Source organism: Xyrauchen texanus, chromosome 15, assembly GCF_025860055.1.
Source record: "Xyrauchen texanus isolate HMW12.3.18 chromosome 15, RBS_HiC_50CHRs, whole genome shotgun sequence".
Lineage (NCBI taxonomy): Eukaryota > Metazoa > Chordata > Actinopteri > Cypriniformes > Catostomidae > Xyrauchen > Xyrauchen texanus.
In genome coordinates this window covers 28,779,097-28,799,881 of record NC_068290.1, presented here as the reverse complement: position 1 = coordinate 28,799,881, position 20,785 = coordinate 28,779,097, and the positions used below count along the sequence as shown (strand labels likewise).

General features: G+C 35.3%; 2 protein-coding genes across 3 annotated transcripts in view; one reads left to right on the top strand and one right to left on the bottom strand.

The window, feature by feature from the left end:
• Window positions 1–876: 876 nt before the first annotated feature.
• On the bottom strand, window positions 877–11,509 carry slc6a19b (solute carrier family 6 member 19b). The gene is made up of 12 exons (XM_052144131.1): window positions 11,216–11,509; window positions 8,023–8,163; window positions 7,663–7,800; window positions 7,327–7,508; window positions 6,106–6,216; window positions 5,890–6,002; window positions 4,111–4,239; window positions 3,555–3,711; window positions 3,208–3,412; window positions 2,938–3,097; window positions 2,139–2,301; window positions 877–1,800 (listed from the first exon to the last, which is right to left on the bottom strand). Exons 1-12 carry the CDS (start codon window positions 11,418–11,420, stop codon window positions 1,549–1,551), a joined length of 1,956 nt encoding a protein of 651 aa, XP_052000091.1. The 5' UTR covers window positions 11,421–11,509; the 3' UTR covers window positions 877–1,548.
• Window positions 11,510–15,443: 3,934 nt separating this feature from the next.
• Window positions 15,444–20,785, top strand: part of fhod3b (formin homology 2 domain containing 3b) — a 280,074-nt gene continuing 274,732 nt past the window's right edge. For both annotated transcript variants that reach the window (XM_052144662.1, XM_052144663.1), the window contains exon 1: window positions 15,444–15,842. In XM_052144662.1, coding sequence (XP_052000622.1) covers window positions 15,678–15,842 — 165 coding nt within the window. In that variant the 5' untranslated portion in view covers window positions 15,444–15,677. The remainder of the gene's footprint in view (window positions 15,843–20,785) is intronic.

Sequence of the window (20,785 nt, the reverse complement as noted above, 5' to 3'; positions counted from 1 at the left end):
ATTTTAAAGTTCATATTAGGTGTCTTAAACTAATATGTACTAATATTAAAATACAATGAGTTTTTGTATAGGGTTAGGGTATAGATTAGTATTTATGTTAAAGTTTGGGGTAGGGTCGGATTTGCTTTAGGGTAAGGTCAACAGTGTAACCACAGATTTAATTAAAAGCAGGTACTTCAAATTTAAATAAGTACAATGCAAAAACACGTATTTACATAATAAGTGCATTGTATCAAATGTACATAGTGGTATAAGACACAGAATATAAAGTGGGTCCCTGTATTAAAAATATAATAATTTAGATAATTCAAAGACATTACATTATTGTGAAAGATAAAGCATTCATTAGAAAATAGAAAAACTGTCTTTAAATGTTAATGTATTATTTGTTTTTGTTTTCCATCCAGCTTTCAACGCAAGAACATTTCCTGCTGTGTCAGACACATTTTGTGCTGCCTGCTCTTTACAGGGTAAGTGAGGTTTGTTGCCTGTGCAGCTGCGTATTGCGCCGACTGCCCCCTGCTGACTGTGACTCCCAAAAACATGACAGCCTAAATAATAGGAATAATTATAATAACATATAGTCTAATTAAAGTATGTTCAAATTGTTCAATGAGGTTACTGTTTTGTATAGATAAATATTTATTGCACTTGCACAAAACATGTCTAAAAGTTCCTTTATCAAAATCATAATGGAAAATATGTTGAACAAAAAAAACAAAAAACAAAAAACAAAAACAAATAAATATATATATATATATATATATATATATATATATATATATATATATATATATATATATATATATATATATATATACATACATACACTACTGTTCAAAAGTTTAGGGTCACTTACTCATTCCTTCTTTTCACATTTAGTTTTGTAATTAAATAAATTAATATGTTGGATTTTTGTCTACAAAACTAATTTCAAACATTTAAGCATATGCCTTCAGATAAAAAGGTTTTTAAGATCATGAGAAACATTTCAGTGAAGTGACACCACATTTTTGAATGGTCGTATATATATATATATATATATATATATATATATATATATATATATATATATATATATATATATAGATATAGATATGCTGTTTCTGCATAGTCAAAATAAAATATTATTAAAAGAAAAAAAAAAGATTTGTGACAAAAATAAATACACAGATCAATACATTTGCCTGCCATATTCCAGAACCAAAATGATTCAGAATCTTCATATCATTATATTCTCCAATAGAACTCTTACTTTCAATAGTAAAATGTATGTAAAATTACATCATTTTAAACAATATTTTGCAACTAAATTAAAAGAAAACTTGAACTCTTGACATATTATCAGGCCCTAAATGATTATCTTCTTCTATACACTTTTAAACGTTTTTGGAAACGTGTGCTTCTTTACAAAACACTGGAACTACCTTGAAATGCTAACAAAAAGAGACTCTCAGTTCTTGAAAAGGCAGTCAGTTAACCTCAAAATGTTTGTGTGGGTCTATGATTTTCTTTTGAATTGTGTTTAAATTATTCCTAAGTTAGATCTTATTTATAGGGGTTTTGGTCAGACTTTTCTGACTTATGGGACTTCTGTTCTTCATCCTGCTTTTGAACGTTGTAAGATATGGAATCGAGTTCCTGAACTGGGGCACCACGATCTTTTCTGCAGCAGTACTCTCGTATGGCTCGAAAAATGGCAGTTACAGGTACAGCCAAACTGGGGATCCCAGCCAAGAAAAAGATAATCACATAGACCCATGAAGGATAAGGCTTCTTCTCAAGGGTTGGGAAATTTTCCTATGAATGAGACAACAAGGTTATTCAATTAATTGCTAATGTCTTGTGCCACAGTATTCACTGTAAAAAATATTTTGTCAGGTAAGCTAAAATGTGCTTCATATGGTATAATACATTTGATTCAATAACATATTATGAGTGAATCAACCTGACTACATAAGTTTACACCAAGTAATTTTTTTTGTGTCAGACGAGTTTCCTTTTTATGGCCCAGATTAATCAAAAGAGCTTTAAGAAATCTAAGGTAATTGTTGCTATGCATAATACAAGTCTTGTAAAGAAAACCACATTGTGGTACATTATTACTGTCCATCAAGTGTGCATTTAGATGACCTCACCGATTCAGGATCCCAGGCAAGGTAAAAGATATCCTTGGTGACGGTTGTGGAAAAGTAGAAGACGAAGATGGCCAACATGATTAGGGGACTAATGTATCTCCATGTGGCTTGCCAGAAGATGTTAGGCTTGTGTCCAATCATGAATTTTATGTCATCATTGAACCTGTTGATGAAAGAGTAGAAGATAGCAGTCACTTATGGCTGATACCAAATCAGTGTATCTAAATAGCATCTTATAAACTCATAAACTCAATGTCTAAATACTATGAACACGTCTGTGAATTGCTGACATGTTGTTCTATGCAAAATATTTAATCTTCTGTATCCTGACTATATCCGATAACCATTTTTCCAACATAATAAATATTTATATTCAATATAGTCCATATTTCTTTTATCCGTAGAGCATTATTTTAAAGCTGAAGTATGTAACTTGTTCTGTGTTAAAATACTTTCTCCTATCCCAACTTAATATGCAGAGACAACTATTAGTAAGCCATTCATGGGTTATTTCTTTTAAACTGAAACACTGTTGTTTCTGTTGCGCTATGGAAATGACTCTTTTTCTTTTGAGCGACCCGTTTAGACTCAGCCGAACCACTTCACTCAACCAATGGAGTGAGCTGGGGGCAGGACTGTCTCTTTGTTTGACCAACGCAGACAAGGGCTGTATTCAGAAAGCCCTTTTTCAAAACAACGTTTATTTTTGCTATTCCTTTTGGTGGAACTAGTGTCGTAGAACTTACATACTTCAGCTTTAAACAACATTTCATTGCAAAACCATTTGGCTCCAACCTACCTGTCTATCCCATAGACGTACACAACTCCAAACATTTCAGAGAAAGCTATGATAAGGAGTGGGATAGAGCCGGCATAGCTATCAAACAGGGCTAGCCAGTAGTTCCCTGAGCCTTGCACAAATATCAGTCCAACCAGGCAGCACACCAGACACACCACTCCTGCAATGAAATGTTAAGTTAGGGTTTAAACTACATCCTAAACATTATCCTCTCTTAGTTGGAGAAAAAAAGGAATCCACAATTAGTCACAAAGTGATTAGATAAAATACCTGAAAGGGCCTCCTTGGGCCAGCTTTTGGGAATTATCTTCAAGTCCTGCAGCGGAACCAGAACACCCTCAATGTTGCCAAACATGGATGACAGGCCGAGGCAGAAGAGCATAATGAAGAACAGGACAGACCACAGTGGAGACAGAGGCATCTTAGTGATGGCCTCAGTGAACACAATGAAGGCCAGACCTGTTCCTTCCACACCCTGTGTAAAGATAACAAACAGGTTTGGAATGATATGAGTGGATAAATAATGACAGAATAAATATTTTGGGGTAAACTATCAATAAATTCTGCATAGCCTTTACTAACAGATAATCCAATCTAAAGCTAAAGGAGTATTGTACCTCACTGAGGAAGTTGTTTAGATCACAGGTCTTAAGGGTGAGGTTGCTGATAATGTCAGGGTATGTGTTGTTCAGGCTGTGAAGGACTGTATCATAGGTAATATCAGTGATGTTTCCCTCTGGCAGTTCAAATGTGTTCATAAGTGCCAAGATGTTTCTGCCGGGCAGTGATAAAATGAGTGCATTAGATTACACCTTAAAGGAATATTACGCTTTGAAAACAAGTTAAGTTAAACAAGTTAAGCAATTTACAATGCACAATGTCCATTGATTTCCCCACTGACTTTCATTGTAAGTGTACTTCTGCCTGATGTACAAACATGAGGTACAATGCTGATATGGCTGATAAGGCTTACCTTTTATTTAAATCAGCATATTCCTTTCATTACCTATTAATCTCATGATTACTCATTTAATCTCTTGACAGTAGCTTTCCCAACAATCTGAGTCAATAATTTGACAATTTTCACACAAAGCCTTCCCTTAACTAGGCAATTAATATTTTTTTCAACAAAACAGAAGGTCAGATGATAATGTGACCCTATTAATCGCTTACCCATTTAAGCAGTCATCAAATCTCTCTGTGGCTCTGAAACCAATGATGCTGTAGATGACAGTGGCAGCATAGATCGAGGTAAAGGCATTAATGATTGAGATGATTACTGCATCCTGCTCACAATTATTGCTGGGGAAAAGAGAGAGAGAATAGTTAGATTGTTGATCATTGAAGTATTTGCATTGAACCTTGTGTGTAAACCTCTATTTTAATGACTGAGTAAACTGTAAGAAGGAACTTTCCAGAGCCAAATGTAATCTGCTCTATAATTTTGAATCACTTTGGCACAGAATTTTTGTTTGTTTGTTTGTTTGTTTGTTTTGCACTTAAGAACAAAGGTGATAGGTTTGGGGAGTAATTAAATACATGTAATGGGATTATGTATTTAACACACAAAATATAAGTAACTGTATTCCACTACAGTTACAATTTAAATTGTTGGTAATCAGACTAGAGTAACATTCAAAAAGTATGTTGATTACTGAAGAGATTACATTGCTTTTTACTGTCTTTTGTTTCATTTAATATTTAGTCTTGTTCATTTGGAAAACATTTATCTGTATAAATGATTAGATTCAAAGAGCATTAGATCAGAGGTGAAACACTTCCTTATGATGTATTACATTCATTCGAGCAGACAGAGGGCACTTTCACACTGTTATCTGTGAAAAGGTGGATATGATGTTGCTGAGGAAAAAGATGTTGTTGTGTACACTCTGTGGGGTTTTGAAGTATATTTGAAGCAGCAGAAATAGTTAATCTTGTGTAAATTGCCATGTGAACATTTAGCTTTATGCAAAGCTTAAATGCTTTTTCTAGCACTTATACATGTACCAGTTACCATGCACTACTTTTCTTTTGTTATTAACTTGTTTATAGTCAAAACAAGTGAAAAATTCAGACAGTGCTGAAGAAATCCAAAATATTCCGATTACGTTACTGATCTTGAGCAATCTAACGGAATACGTTACATATGATATTTTCCAGCCTGCATCCTGTAATCTGTAGTGGAATACATTTAAAAATTCTTGAAGGGAATTACTGGGAAACGTTTAAGCTATGATAGCTCAAAAATGGTATGGAGTAAAAACAAAATAATTATATAATTAAAAAGCTGATTTGTTTTTTACAGTACTAGAGCAAAAAACTCAATGCGCATTTTTGGGTAAAAGTGACTCAAAATAATGGAGCAAATAATTTATTTACATAATAAGTACGCTACATTATATCAAATGCTTACGTACATAGTAGTTAAAGACACAGAATATAAAGTTAGTCTCTGTATAATAAATATAATAATTCAGATAATTCAAAGAATTACATTATTGTGACAGATAACACATTCATTAGAAAATACAAAAAGTGTATTTACAATTCAATGTATTATTTGTTTTCCTTCTAGCTGCCAACACAAGAACGTGTCCTACAGTGTGAGGCTCAAAATAATTGTAATAATAAATTGTACAATCATTTTATTTATACATATACTAATGTATATGTATAAATACATTGTAAAAAAAAAAAAAGGGTAAACTGCTGTCTTAAACTTAAATGTAATTTCTGTTTTAAATACAAACAATGTGGTGCAAGGTTAAAAGTTACAGTGACAAATGAATAACACTTTATCCAAAAACTTTGAATTTATAGAGTTTAATTTTAATAATAATAATAATAACAAAATGATTAGCAATGACAGAAATTTTGTAACATTAAATAGAATGCAAAAATAAAATAAACTAGCCACCCTTCCAAGAAAGACATTAAAATACATGAACTTACTGCACAGAGTTATAGCTGGAGAAAGAGATCAGACCCCCGAAAGCCAGAGAAAATGAATAAAACACTTGTGCTCCTGCATCCAGCCATGTGGTGGGGTTTGCTAGTTCATTTATCTGCACACATATCATACAGTTTGTATTTTTTGACAGTGCTAAATGAGGTAAAATCTTTGTTGCATTATGAAAGTAAAGTCACTGTTTTGATTTAGGCACTTACATCTGGAGTGAAGAGGAACTTAATGCCATCAACAGATCCTTTCAGAGTCAGTCCTCTGATCAGGAAGATGGTGAGAACTACGTAGGGCAACGTGGAAGTCACATAAACAGCCTTTGAGGAGAAGAGACACATTTATCACATGTGAACCTACTGTCTCTATTTGCTATTTAAATAAAAACAATTGAATATCATATGAGCTTAAAAAAAATCTAATTTGATGACATACTTTGGGTATGGCACAATGGTTTTTAACTTTGTTTATGGCTCTTGAATTAGAGATAAACACAATGGATATTCTGGAATTATAACCCTTTTATTGCAACAGTCAAAACAGAGTTGTAAAGCTGTGAACTTGTTCTGTGTCAGATATCTTTACAAGCATGTGTTCTTTCCATACGACACTGTAATCTTTATTTATAGTTTTATGAATGCAGTACGACAATCATTTATAGCATTCATATGATATAAAATTACCCTTTATAGTTGCATTGTAAATTCATCCAGTTTAAGTCCTCCTGTTTTACCTAAACCCTATTTAATAAATTAGCAGATTAACAAAAACTATAAGCGTGTCATTACTCTAAAATAGAGTGCAATTCTGATTATGAGACTGAAATAGAACTGGTTTATATCAGTGCTGTTATGTGTGCAGTTGCTGTATACAGGTATGCAGTGCACTCTATTACATTCAGATTTGTAGTTGTCAATGCAGTCAATACTTAAAAATTGATAATTCCTCCAAATAGTTTAATATTATTAAAAGTGTTGCTGTATAGATAAAGGTTTACAGGTTTATAATATGCAGTTAGTGTATTGTACCAGAGACATTATAAGGGGGAGGATATGGACCACTCATATAAACATTTTGTAAATAGTAGTAAACTGATGACTATTTTAGAGAAATAATTAGTCATTACAATTACAATTACAATTTGTATGTAACTTTACCAACACAGCTTAATATAAGATTTTATTGCTGATTTGAAATGTGTTATTGAAACATAATATTGACAGTTTGAACAGATTTGGAGATTTTGGTCTTTCCCCATTCAAGTAGATAGGTACTTTACTAGTTGTTCATTAACTGCATGGAAAAATGCTGCCAGAGGGCATTACCAGGTCAGCTGCCATGTGAACTGACATGCCTTAAAATTGACTTTGATTGTACTGCTATGAACAGTGGCAATATTCCTTCCAAATTTGTACAAAGAGCTGCCTTACCTTTCCAGTCGTTTCTATTCCACGGATGCAGCAGACATACAGCACACCCCAGGCTGAGATCAAACAGAGTATCATCCACCACTGCAGACCCCCTGTCTCATCTATGGTTGGAGAGGTGTTGAGAGTCTCTCTATACCAGAAATAATCCACAGGGGAGCTCCTCTCACACTCTGAAATTAGTCCTGCCAACAATTGATAACAGTCATCATCAAAATTTACCAGGGGTAATTTTTTAAAACATAGTGGATTTTACCAGTTCCAACATTTGGGAAAACTGCCCAAAGTGTTATATAATTTAATTCCTCATTACTGTAAATGGGCCGCTTATATGTATACCTGTCCTGTTGGCATTAATGGGGCACTTGCTCCAAGGCAGTGGTTCCTGAAAGGAGTTGAAGAAGTACCACATGACCCAGGCTATGATTGTGTTATAGTACAGACTGACCAGAAAGGACACGCACATAGATGCGATACCTGTGAAACAAAATGCGTTGTTAGTACACTGAGCCTGAGGTAACCTACTTACATCACTTACTTAGCATGGAAAAAGTTTTGGACTAAGGGATAATTAAGTGGTGATATATCAGACTGTGGACATTTATTGAGCTAAAAACAATATTTTTTTCAGCAGGATAGTAATAGAAATAAATAATGTTTTTTTAAATGCATTAGTTTTGACATGTAACTATTGCTCACCAACTCCAAGCATGTAGGGGTTAATGGTTCTCCACACCCCCACGCTGCCTTTCCTTAGCCGCTGGCCGATAGCAAACTCCAGATGGAGGAGAGGGACACCCTCAAAAACCAGCAGGATAAGGAAGGGAATCATGAAGGCACCTGGAAAAAAGGGATGGATTAGGAACAGCTTGTACATAGATCAATAAGTCTAAAAAACACAGCATGTTGTTGATGCTCATCAGATCTTGTTGTTTTTTGTTTCCCATATATGTGTCAGACACAATTTAAAACACAATCTAATCTTGCATTATTTTCCCCCATGGTCAGGGACAAAGGCTATCAGCAGTTCTGAGTGTTTAAATAGCTTATCAGCATTTTAGCATTTCTCTTCCTCTACATTTTTATCTTTTGTGTGATTGTATGTGTTAGCTGTTCACTCAACTGCTGTGGTTTGCCTTTGAATTTGGATACAATATAGAGTTAAAAATGCTTATTTGCCTTAAACTTAAACCTTTTAGTATAAAATAGATAATAATAGCTTTAATGTTTTATTGCGTCTTTTTAATTACTTTCTCCTGGTTTTTAAAAGTGTTGATAGGTGAATTTTGTGAGAATTTCTCTATTTTGGGCTTGTCCTCTAAACAGACTTTGAACATCCCCCTCAATAATACATTCACAAAAATGATTAAAAGCAGGAAAATTCTACAATGCACTTTTTGTATGAGCTTGGGCAGCACATCTATGCCAGGGCAGCAGAGTAAAAATTTGTAGATATGTAATTTTCTTTGCATCATGATCTGAGAGTATCTTTATTATTTGTTACTGCCAAATTGGTTAATATTTAAGAATTTGAATTCAGGCAATCCATTTAGAAATACAGTATATATATATATATATATATATATATGATATATATATTGAGATTTTAACTACTCAAAACTGCCCATAATTGAAGAATCATGTTCCATTGTAAATTTCCATTAGGATTTATGTTACTCAAAGGAGCAAAGTAATTTCCTAAACAAATGCAACTGTCAGCCATTTCCATCATAGCTGAGTTAATATTTGGCTGGGAGGCTGTGACACTTTACACTTGAAGTGATCCTACCATGTTGTCTAGTTAACCTTGAACTGAGGTCTGTGGTAAAAGAGTTACATATACATTTATTGCACTTGCTAGAAACCTCTAAAAATGAATATGAGGCATTAAGATTAAGGGATAGGCAGGTAGTTAGCATCTCATGAAAAAATATCACTAAGATATATACTATAAATAATCAGGGTTGGGGAGTAACGGAATACATGTAACAGGATTACGTATTTAAAATACAAAATATAAGTAACTGTATTCCACTACAGTTACAATTAAAATAATTGGTAATTAGAATACAGTTACATTCAAAAAGTATTTTGATTACTGAAGAGATTACGGTGCATTTTATTGTCATTTGTTTCATTTAATATTTAGTCCTTTCAGATGGAAAATATTTATACATATAAATGATGCGATCCAAAATGCATTTGAACAGCGGTGAAATATTTTCTTATGAAGTGTTACATTCATACGAGCAGACAGAGAAGTACGTTTGAAGTTTGGAGCAGAAGAAGTAGAAATAAACCTTGTGTAAATTGTCATCTTTACGCTAAGCTAAAATGCTATTTCTAGCCATTTTACATGCCCATTACCAGGCACGATCAAATTTTTTATCAAGAAAATTCACATTGGATCATCATTTCTTTTTTTCTAGTAAGACCTTTGATATTAGGGTAAAATCAAATCCTTGATAATCCTTTTTGTATGGTTTTTCTGTAAACATATCTAAAAATCCTTAAAACAAGATCAGTTTGATTTATCTTGTTTTAGAAACAACACTACATAAGATATTTAGGTTTTTCAGAGAATGTATTTTTATCATGTGTATTTTGTCTTACTGTACTGACAGAGTTTTTATAGTCAAAACAAGAGAAAAAATCTACCAGTGCTGAAGAAGTAATCCAAAGTATTTAGAATACATTACTGACCTTGAGTAATCTAACGAAATACGTTACAAATTACAATTTACAGCATGTATTCTGTAATCTGTAGTGGAATATATTTCAAAAGTTACCCTCCCAACCCTGTGTGTGTGTATATATATATATATATATATATATATATATATATATATATATATACAGTATATATATAATAACATAAAAAAAATAATATGGGATCTCCTTCCAACAGTGTAAAAAATGTCAAAATCTTAGTTAAAATAATAATAAAATAATTGTAGTAACTATATGATATTGGTGGAAACTATGGTTATCATGGTACAGTTTTATAATACACTTGTAACATATGGTGTGAGCTCTAGAACTGGTTGATCAGTAAATGTGTATTGGGTAAAAATATGTAAGTTGGTGTGTGTTGTCTCCTCAGTTGTATTAAAGTTGGCAATATGTATTTTATATGGGACAAATAGATACTGATCAAAGATTGATTTCACATTCTTCCTCTCTGTAACTCTGTCTCTCTTTACCTCTTTTCCCAATCCATCTTTTGAACCTTGAGGTCTACAGTGTTACTTAAAAATGTTGTTTAAAAAAAATAGTACATCAATTATAAAATCCATTTGTCTAGTTTCAGCAAGATGACACACTGCATCCCTATTTGGTATACATTTTATTCAACTCAGAATTGGGAAAGACCAAATGCATGTGTGGGGGTCTGAGTCTTATCAGAAAATGTATTACTTTATGTAAGATACTCTTCTGAACAATAATACAATAACTTTTATCAGTCAATCACTACAATGATTATTGGAGGAAAGTAGTGCCATGCCCATTATAAGTGAAATGGCTTTAAAACAAATCCATAATATGCTATACTTAATACAAGTACTTGTATCATTGATAATTAAGTTGCACAATTATAGTTGGAGAGAAGTGCTTGTCTAAAATGATGTGGCAAAAATCATCAATTCACATCTCTAAATTGTTTCAACACAATCAAGTAGCACCTTCCACAGATTATATTTTTTAAACTGAAAATTATGTTATCATCTACTCCACCATGTCGCCTCAATCTCATATGACTTTTTCATATGAAGACAGTTAGTATTATATGTAAATTAAATAAAATAGTGACTATTGCTCCTCAATGATAATGGTGGTTACAGCATAGATTCACCCTAGTTCCACCCCTCAAGAAGTCCAAGCAAGCACTCACCTCCTCCATGGCTCTGGCACAGGTAGGGGAAGCGCCAGACATTGCCCAGTCCCACACAGAAACCCACGCAGGTCAGCATGTACTGGGCTTTGTTGTCCCACTTGGGCCTGTCACCTGCCTCATCCACCTCCAGTTTTTCCAGCTCCTCATGGTTCAGGATCCTGTCCTCCAGGCCTGGATTCGGCAACTTCAGTTTCCACTTCATGATCTTCTTTGCTCCCTGCTAGCTCACTGATCCTTGCCTTGGCAGTGAGTGTCCTTGGGTGATTCTCCGTGAGTGAGGGTGTAGGTTGTGGGGATCCGAGCCGAGATAAGGATTCTCTTCGTAGATGGGATGAGTATATGTTGTGAACTTTGGCATCCATCCAGATGCTTGAGTCATGGTGTGTGCTAGAGAAAGGAATAATGTCCTGTCAGCTGAATAATGTGAAAAGAAAGAATGTGACTTAGACTAAGACTTATTGTGCATGGCAATAATTAATGTCTTATCAAGATTATAGGATGACAAGCACACATTCTCTTCTACTCTCTTTTGTGGTTAATAACTAAAGATAATGTTCTTTATGGCACTTTGGAAGTAACTTAATACTATAAAAAAGGGTTCAATATTCAATATCAATGATCCTTTAGAGTTCCAAGAAACCGTACAAGACAGTAGAAAAACATCGGATCACTGATAATGTATTTTCTGCATAAAAACAGTCAAAATTCCTCCTTAGTGACAGTTTACGGTTTGAGTAATGACTGCAAACCCTGAATGGAAGGCCATAGTTCTTGTTTTTACATTAAACTGTTTGTTCTCACATATACTGACTCTTGAATGAGAATATTATATAAGATTTATTGCTATGCAATCTGTAGTTTGATTTAGTTTTTAATGAGTCATTCAAAATAGCCAGCTTTAAAACAACTTGATAAGTGATGATGTTAGTGTGTTTTTGTGTTTATTTCAAGTGATTCATTTTTAAACTGATTCCATTATCAAAACACACATCTCTGATTCATCATTTTTGTTTAGTGCTGGGTATGCAGCTCATCCATGTTCCAACTTTCACATCACCTTCCTCTAACTCAGTTGTAAAGAAATGAAGGAGAGACGACAAGTTTCATGTTTTATATGAAAACAATTGTATTTGTTGTTGTGAGTTCGATGTAATAATATTAATATTACCGACTGGCATCCAGGTCTTTGTTATGCATGTGGAAATGCAAGAACACCCCCAACACACACACACACAACCTTATAAATGCAGCTTTAAAAAAACAGAATAAAGATACTACAGATTTATCACCAGACGGATTGTATGGCTCCATATCTTCTTTTGAGAGTATTTATATGGTTGTTGTTGCAGCTGGGATCTGTTGGGTCTACATTGGCTGGTGATTTTATCTTTTTTCCTCACTGTTTAAATAAAATGTGAAGAGAAATTTAAAGTTTGTTATTTACTGAACTGTGAAGGCCAACCATGACAGACATTCTGCACATCTGTAAGATTTAATGTTTTATTTTGAATAGGTTTTTTATCAAGCATTTGATAAAGACGTTGTTTGACATAAGATTAAAAATAAAGCATAACTGTAACATTATTAATCAATTTTTTTTATAAATATGTTACTAATTGAAAAACAACAACAACAACTGTAACACAGTTGCAGTTACATACAGTTGCCAAAAAGGTGCTAAAACAAAAACTGTGACATTTCCTGTTACAAAGTTTATATTTGTTTAGTCCAATTCATGAAGTAACAAATAGTATTTTTCTTACACTGCAATGGCAAATATACTCCCTTCTATTCATATAATATTATTTTAGTAAGTAAAGTAATCTAACTGGCCTATCAGATTACAGTTTGCTAATCAAATGCAGTTCATATATAATTTAAGAGATAGATAAAGCATCCAACAATACTTTTTCAACAATATTATATTATATTTAATATATTTTCTATATTAATATAATTTCTTTAACCATTTTCAAAATTTCAGTGTATTATAGTGCCCCCTAGCGTTACCTTTTGTTGAAAACACTATAAATTGCAACAAATAAAGTGCAACAACACTTGGGCAATGTGAGATAAAGTTGCAGTCATATAGAGTTCATGGATGACTTCTCTTCTGACATTAAAATGGATATTTCATTTCACACAGCAAACATATTTATATGTGCTCATGTTCGCCAACAACGCTAAAACTGTCTTTTAATTGGCAGTGGAGAAAGATTACATGGCTGAAAATTTTTGACAAATGCATGTTTTCAATTTCTTGCCTTTGTAAACAGGCTCAGAGGCATTATAATTAAAATGTAGAAAAGGAATGCTCATCTAGAATTTATTGCTGTCTTAAGTCTTATCTGATTTTTTTATTAAGTTTATCAACTCTGAAGTCTATTTAGGCCTTAAAGGGGTCATGACACGAGGAATACAATTTTCCTTGATCTTTTGACATCTAAGAGGTCATTGTACTAAAAAAACATACTGCAAGTTTCAGAACTCAGAAACATCCTCCTCGCTGCAAAAAGATTATTTGTTGAAACCAATCTGCCGACTCAGGCTGCGTCTGAAACAATGCTACCTTCGGAGGCTGTATATGGAGGCAGAATGAAAACAAGATGCTTTTCAAACTGTTCGGAGACCAGTTTCCTAAAGAGTTCAATTAATTCTGGGGGCCAGGGTAGCTCAGCGAGTATTGAATCTGACTACCAACCCTGGAGTTGCGAGTTCCAATCCAGGGTGTGACTCCAGCCAGGTCTCTTAAGAAACCAAATTGGCCTGGTTGCTAGGGAGGGTAGAGTCACATGGGGCAACCTCCTCGTGGTCACGATTAGTGGTTCTCGCTCTAAATGGGGCATGTGGTAAGTTGTGCATGGATCGTGGAGAGTAGCATGAGTCTCAGCATGCTGGGAGTCTCTGCAGTGTCATGCACAACGAGCCACATGATAAGATGCACTGACTGACAGTCGCAGAAGTGGAGGCAACTGAGACTTTCTTGAAGTGAGTAAACGTGCCTCCACGAGGACCTACTAAGTAGTGGGAATTGGGCATTCCAAATTGGGAGAAAAAGGGAGAAAACACATTTTTTTAATAAAAGAGTACCTTTCATTCATAACAGCTGTCAGTTAAGCCATTAACTGATTAGAGAGCAAGGCAGCAAGTCAGCTGCCTATGTTTTGGATGCAGCCTCAATCTCTACTTCCTCCACTTTCTGATGTCACACTGTGGTAGACATTTGCATCTTACTGCCTCCACAACAACACATCTTTACCTTTAATCACTTCCATAGCCCGCCTAGAAGTGGTGAGCAGTGAGAGAGAGCAGGTGAGTCAAGAGCAGAGAGACAATCATAGCAGTGGGCATTTAAAGTCTTAAAGGAGAAACTGTAACAAAATCAAGCATTTTGATAAAAAAAAAAAAGAAGAAAAAAAAAAGGGCAGAATGGGGTGGAAATGATCATGTTTTACAAATATATGACTGTTTTTTTGGGCAAAAAAACAAACAAACTAACAACAACATCAAAAGGCATCTCATAACCCCTTTAAGAATGTCATGTCATGACACTAGTCTGTGAGGAATAAATAGGATTTAAAAAAATATATATGTTCCAGCTAAAATACTACAGTTACTACATTTATTTTTACATCAAGGGGCAATTTCTCAAAGTGATAGCCCAAAAACGATTATCACAAATTATGCAATTTACTCACCCTCAGCCAAAACTTTCTTCCTTCTGTGGAACACAAAACCAGATAGGCAGAATGGAGTCAGTTACCATTCCCTTGCATTGTATATAAAAAGATGCAATTAAAGTAAATTGACCTAACTGAACTTTTCACACTGCATAGACACTTTTATTTAGAGTAGCACCACATTGTATTTTTGATGGAATTGAAAACGTTTAGGGAAAGACTTACAGTCTCTCTCTATCTCTTTTCAATGGGCTGTACAGTTGTTTAAAGTGTTTTGATCGTTCTGCTGACGAAATATTGAAGAGGGGAAAAAAAGCATAGTTAGCATACCACGATCATTTCTGTACTTTTCTACTCTGAAAGAACAGCGTCGTTTGTGCTGTGATATAGACTTCACCACTAGGAGTCGCCAAAACTCTGGTTTATTCCCTCACACCTTTTCACTGCTGTGGCTGAGTTTGAATTTGAGCCGGAGGGAGTCCCCCAATCCCACTCACGAATTGCAGAGCTCTAGACATCAGACAGGCTTTAGCTGCCCCGTCCCGACCCGTCTGCTGCAGTCTGCCTCAGCACCTTGACTGCCCGACATGCCCTTGGATACTTACGATCCTCCTCTCGCAAAGAACTACTGTAGAAATACAGAAACCACTAAACACTAGCAGAAGACATCCTGGATTGTTGTCAATTTTACACTGCGCCTGAATCTAAAGGATTTGATTGCTCGCTAAATACTTTGTTGTTGTGCCTACTTTTCCTAAACCGACGTGTATGGATGTATCATGGCTACATTTGCGTGCAGGGTGCAGTTTTTAGATGATACTGATCCATTTAATAGCACCAATTTTCCGGAGCCGACCAGACCCCCGATTTTCACATTTAGAGAGGATATTCCACTCATCAATCAGATTGCTGGAGTACACAGACTTTTGAAAGCACCACACAAGGTATGACACCCCTTACTAAAGAAAGACATTCAAGAGGAATTTATGTTTAAATTTACCGCAGTGCACTAATGTTTTGATATTGCAGTAATTCTGGAGGGCATCCTACATATGATGTCAGGATACTTTAATGCGTCGTTGGCTGCACTGCGCCAAGGTTTGCGCTGTCCTATGCACCCAGTGAATTGTTTGTTATTGTCAGTGCGTCTAAAACTGTTTTTGAGTTTGTAGTCTATCTATGTCTGTTCTCCCACCCACCCATCCATCCTGTTTTCTGCTTTATTTATAATACTGAATATCACTTTTATGATGTCATAATGGGATTTGGGGTAGATGAAATACAGGTAACTGGTGTTGACCGTCTCCTGACTCTACTCACATCCTGTAATAACCCTCACTTCTAAATTACCCTGCTCTCATTCATTATAGGCATGAATGAGCCAAATCTACTGATGATCGTTTCCAACTGTTTAAGATATAATTGTTGTATTAAACTTGGTTAATTTCCACCACATAAACTGTGTTATATCCTGAGCAGGTTTTAGTAGTGCTGTTATTGTGGTCTTTAGTGGAATCTTCAGCAGCTGAGGGCCATAATTTGGTGGACTGACTGCTTGAGCATGCCAGGTCCATATTCTCAGGAATATACAGCTGTCATTGGCACTGTCTGTGATGACTCTGCAGATAAAAAGTGGTCCTCCTAGGGCCAAAGCTCCCCAAATGAAGCCATATTTTGTGTGGCTTATTCCACTGTTGTTTGGATAGGGACATTATTGCTCTACTTTGTTCTCCAAAGCCAGATTGTAGCTTCCAAACAGGTGAATGTCAACTCTATGTTACTATTTGTTGGTTTGTGAATGTTATTTTTTTTTTTATCAGTGTTTAGTGCAATCTCATGGATAGAACTTTTAGAGCATCACAAACATGCCATGACATGACTGCTTCATTTTGAGTGGACCTTTATTGAGATCTGTTAAACTACTCCTTCCAAAACTGACATGTACAGATGTATTTCTGCAACTCAGATTCAATCCCCATCATCAAAAAAATCTTAAAGCCAATCAGATAAGTGGTAAAACATTTTCAACAGATAGATAATCAAGTCCAGGTGCTCATAATTAACTAGACTTTTGTTTTAATAGTAGGCCTAATAGAATTATTATTATCTTCATATTCTACGATGATCCTAATGACTTAGAATCTTTATAGACATACTGTACAGTATTTTTCTGTGACAAACATCTTTAAATTTGTCAATTTCAGCAAGTTAAATACCACAAAAAAGGTAATATCAGAGACTATTTAGCAGAGATGGATGACTTCAATTAAAACGAATGGGAGAAAATGGAATGCCCGACAGCAGTCAATGGTCAGCGGATGTAGATAGGAAGTCCCGCATTACAGGTAAAAGAGCCTGAGGTACAGCCTGAGGTAAAGAAGCACAATTTATTATGCCAGTGATGTCAGATTTAACTACTGATTTGAAACATGTTTTTTGATTGTAATATTGACCAACCGTTTTGGACATTTCGGTCTTTCCCCAATCAAGTAGATAGGGACTGCACTGTCATGACTGTAAATAGCCTCCCGAGAGCATTCCAAACATGGTGACAGTGGACTGACTTGCTTGTAAGACTTTGATAATATGCTGTTGAACACACTCCTTTAGCCTATTTTACAAAGTTAAATGTATCAGTGTAAATAATAAATGTTTAACAATTGCATATTTCCTTCAAGAGTTTTTCAGTTAAGTAGAACCCCATGAAATCAGTTTTATTTTTTCTAAAATAGAACAATTACTTTTTATACACAAAATTGGTCTTATTTTTGTCAAATACCATAATTTCCGGACTATTGAGCGCACCTGAATATAAGCCGCACCCACTGATTTTTAAATAAAATATTATTTTGAACATAAATAAGCCGCACCTGTCTATAAGCCGCAGGTGCCTACCGGTACATTGAAACAAATGAACTTTACTCAGGCTTTAACGAAACACGGCTTGTAACAAAAATAAATAGGCTTTAACGAAACACGGTGTGGCAGCGGGGGCGTGGTCAAGCGCCCGTCCGGGAGAGAAAAGCGGTAAGGGCGCTTACACCTGAGCTAAATTATGTCTAACACCGGTGTCTAATAAAACATTTGCAGTAAACAGTAGCCTACCAATAAAGTCATTGGTCACTATCTTCCTCCTCTTGTGCACATGAAACCACTGAAGTCATCTCCTTCGGTGTCGGAGTTAAATAGCCTCAGATTTAGTTGTCTTTTTGCACTGAGTCAATTCCTCACGCTGCTGTTTCCAGCGTCTTATCATCGACTCATTAAGACCAAGCTCCCGTGCAGCAGCCAGATCAATCGCCTTCAACTTGAAAGCAGCATCATATGCATTTCTCCATGTCTTTGCCATGGTGAGGGTGACAAAATTACTACCGTAATCAGAATGATGGGAAGTTTGAGCGCGCTCTAGTCAAGTCAAGTCAAGTCAGGTGGTTTTTATTGTCGTTTCAACCATATACACTTAGTACAGTACACAGCAAAACGAGACAACATTCCTCCAGGACCATGGTGCTACATAAAAACAACAAAGGACCAACATAGGACCACATGAGACTACACAACGAAATAAAATACCTATATAAACTACCTATATATACCTATATAAAGTGCACGTGCAAACATGTGCAAAAAGTACAGGACAGTACAACAAATTACTGACAATGAACAGGACAATAGACACAGTGCAGCACCGACCAGTACTCAGTAGTGCAAAAAGATGACAGTTTCTAAAAATGTAAACATAACATACTATGAGATAATGTTCTATGCACGTAGCAGTTATTGAGGTAGCAGACAGTTATAAAGTGACAGTAATTAAAGTGCAACTCAGGACACGTGTGTGTCAAACCAGTCTCTGAGTATTGAGGAGTCTGATGGCTTGGGGGAAGAAGCTGTTACACAGTCTGGCCGTGAGGGCCCGAATGCTTCGGTACCTCTTGCCAGACGGGAGGAGGGTAAAGAGTTTGTGTGAGGGGTGTGTGGGGTCGTCCACAATGCTGGTTGCTTTGCGGATACAGTGTTTTTTGTAAATGTCTTTGATGGAGGGAAGAGAGACCCCAATGATCTTCTCAGCTGTATTTAATCTAAACAGTAAACAAAAAAAGTTGTTTTGACCTTAACCCGTTCGGCAATTTCATTGGTCTAATGAAAGCTTCACGCCGCCAAAAAACTGAGCACGTCACAGAATGTTTTTTTATTTTTTTTATAAAATTTGAAAGCGGGAAAAATCCATATATTAGCCGCGTCATTGTATAAGCCGTGGGAAATCGTGGGAAAAAAGTTGCGGCTTATAGTCCGGAAATTACGGTAAAGTGAAAAATTGCTTACATATAATAATAATAATAATAATAATAATAATAATAATAATAATAATTCTTAGTATTATTATAACAGTAAATCCACAATGTATTATACAGTACTTATTTATTTCTCTTGCAATTTCTTCCATTCCCCCATCAAGCTTTTATTTTGAATCAAACTTTTATTTTGACATGAAGGCTTTTCCGTTTTGTGTTTTTTTTTTTGCGGCAGTTTCATACCATTGGTCCAGTGTGATTTTATAGCAAAAAATGCTGTGATTGAAGTACATATCAAAAATATATATAGTCTGCATGCGCTGCATGCTTTAGAGTAAATGTGTGCTCTCTTCTGTCATCTACAACAACAAGCACAACTCATGATGCTCATAATTATTTTACATTTTCATCTCATAACATTATTTATGCATTTGCAACTGCTGTGTAAATGCATTTATTCCTGCTCTGTGAAAATACACCTAATTGCCACTTCGGATGCAGCTTCTGTGCCACCTTTTCTGTGTAAAGATGGCTTTATTCACCATAGGTTTAGTATTCGTTACAATGGCCATTACATCTCTTAAACTCTCATCCTCCACAATATTAATCTGCCAGTAGACTGTGACTATATGCTTTTTTGTTACAGCAATCGTGAAGCTGCATTCGTGATTTGCGTCCGAGCGTCAACGGCAGCGTCCGGTGCCATTTTGAACTCCACGGGAAAAGTGCCATGCAGTGCTTCAGTGATAATTAAAATGCGCAAAAATTACTTGTTTTCTATCACAAGTCCCATCTGGGCTTGTTTTGTACATCAAATAATTGTGCTAAAAGGGTCCTTTCTCCGTCATTTCATCACTGACAGGGAAGTGCTATTGTGGTGTGCGCATCAATGGAATGACTGGAGAGATCTGGAGAGATTACAAAGGATCCGACCTCCCAACAAGTGTTTATGCTTGTTTTTGCTGTATTAACGGTAAATGCGTTAATCGCGATTAAGAAAAATTTACTTAAAAGTTAATTCCGACAGCTCTACTAAAAATGTATCACTTTACAAGTCATACAATATTAAAAGTGTTTAGATGTCATAAAATAGCACTGTGTGATGGACAGGGCGAAAAGTAGGTTTTTATGAACTGACAATCTGCCCTTTTACTCATGATTTGTGTGAAAGGGTATAAAAGTTGTATGTGTGTATAGTGTTAATTTCACCAGGAAACTGATGTGTTACGCACAATGAGCCACATAAGAATCATTTTGCAAAAATGTAGGTACAGTAGGTTGAGTAGAATTTGCTTATAAAGCCCTCTTAACCTAAGGCACTAGATTTCAAAGGTAGGGTAACCACAGTCATGACTATAATTTATATAGCGCTCATCGCAAAGGAAACTGGGCATATCCCTTATCCAGCAATGGATGAATCCTCAGTTTTCTTTTACATTACAGGGGCCCAGCAAACTCTCAAAAACCAACTTCACTTTAAAACAAACCTATTTGCCAGCAGCTTAGCAACAATGTATGTGTGAACACTAACACAAACGCTCTTTGTGCAAACAATTAGTTTCTCCAGATTCACTGTCATTAAGCAGAACAAC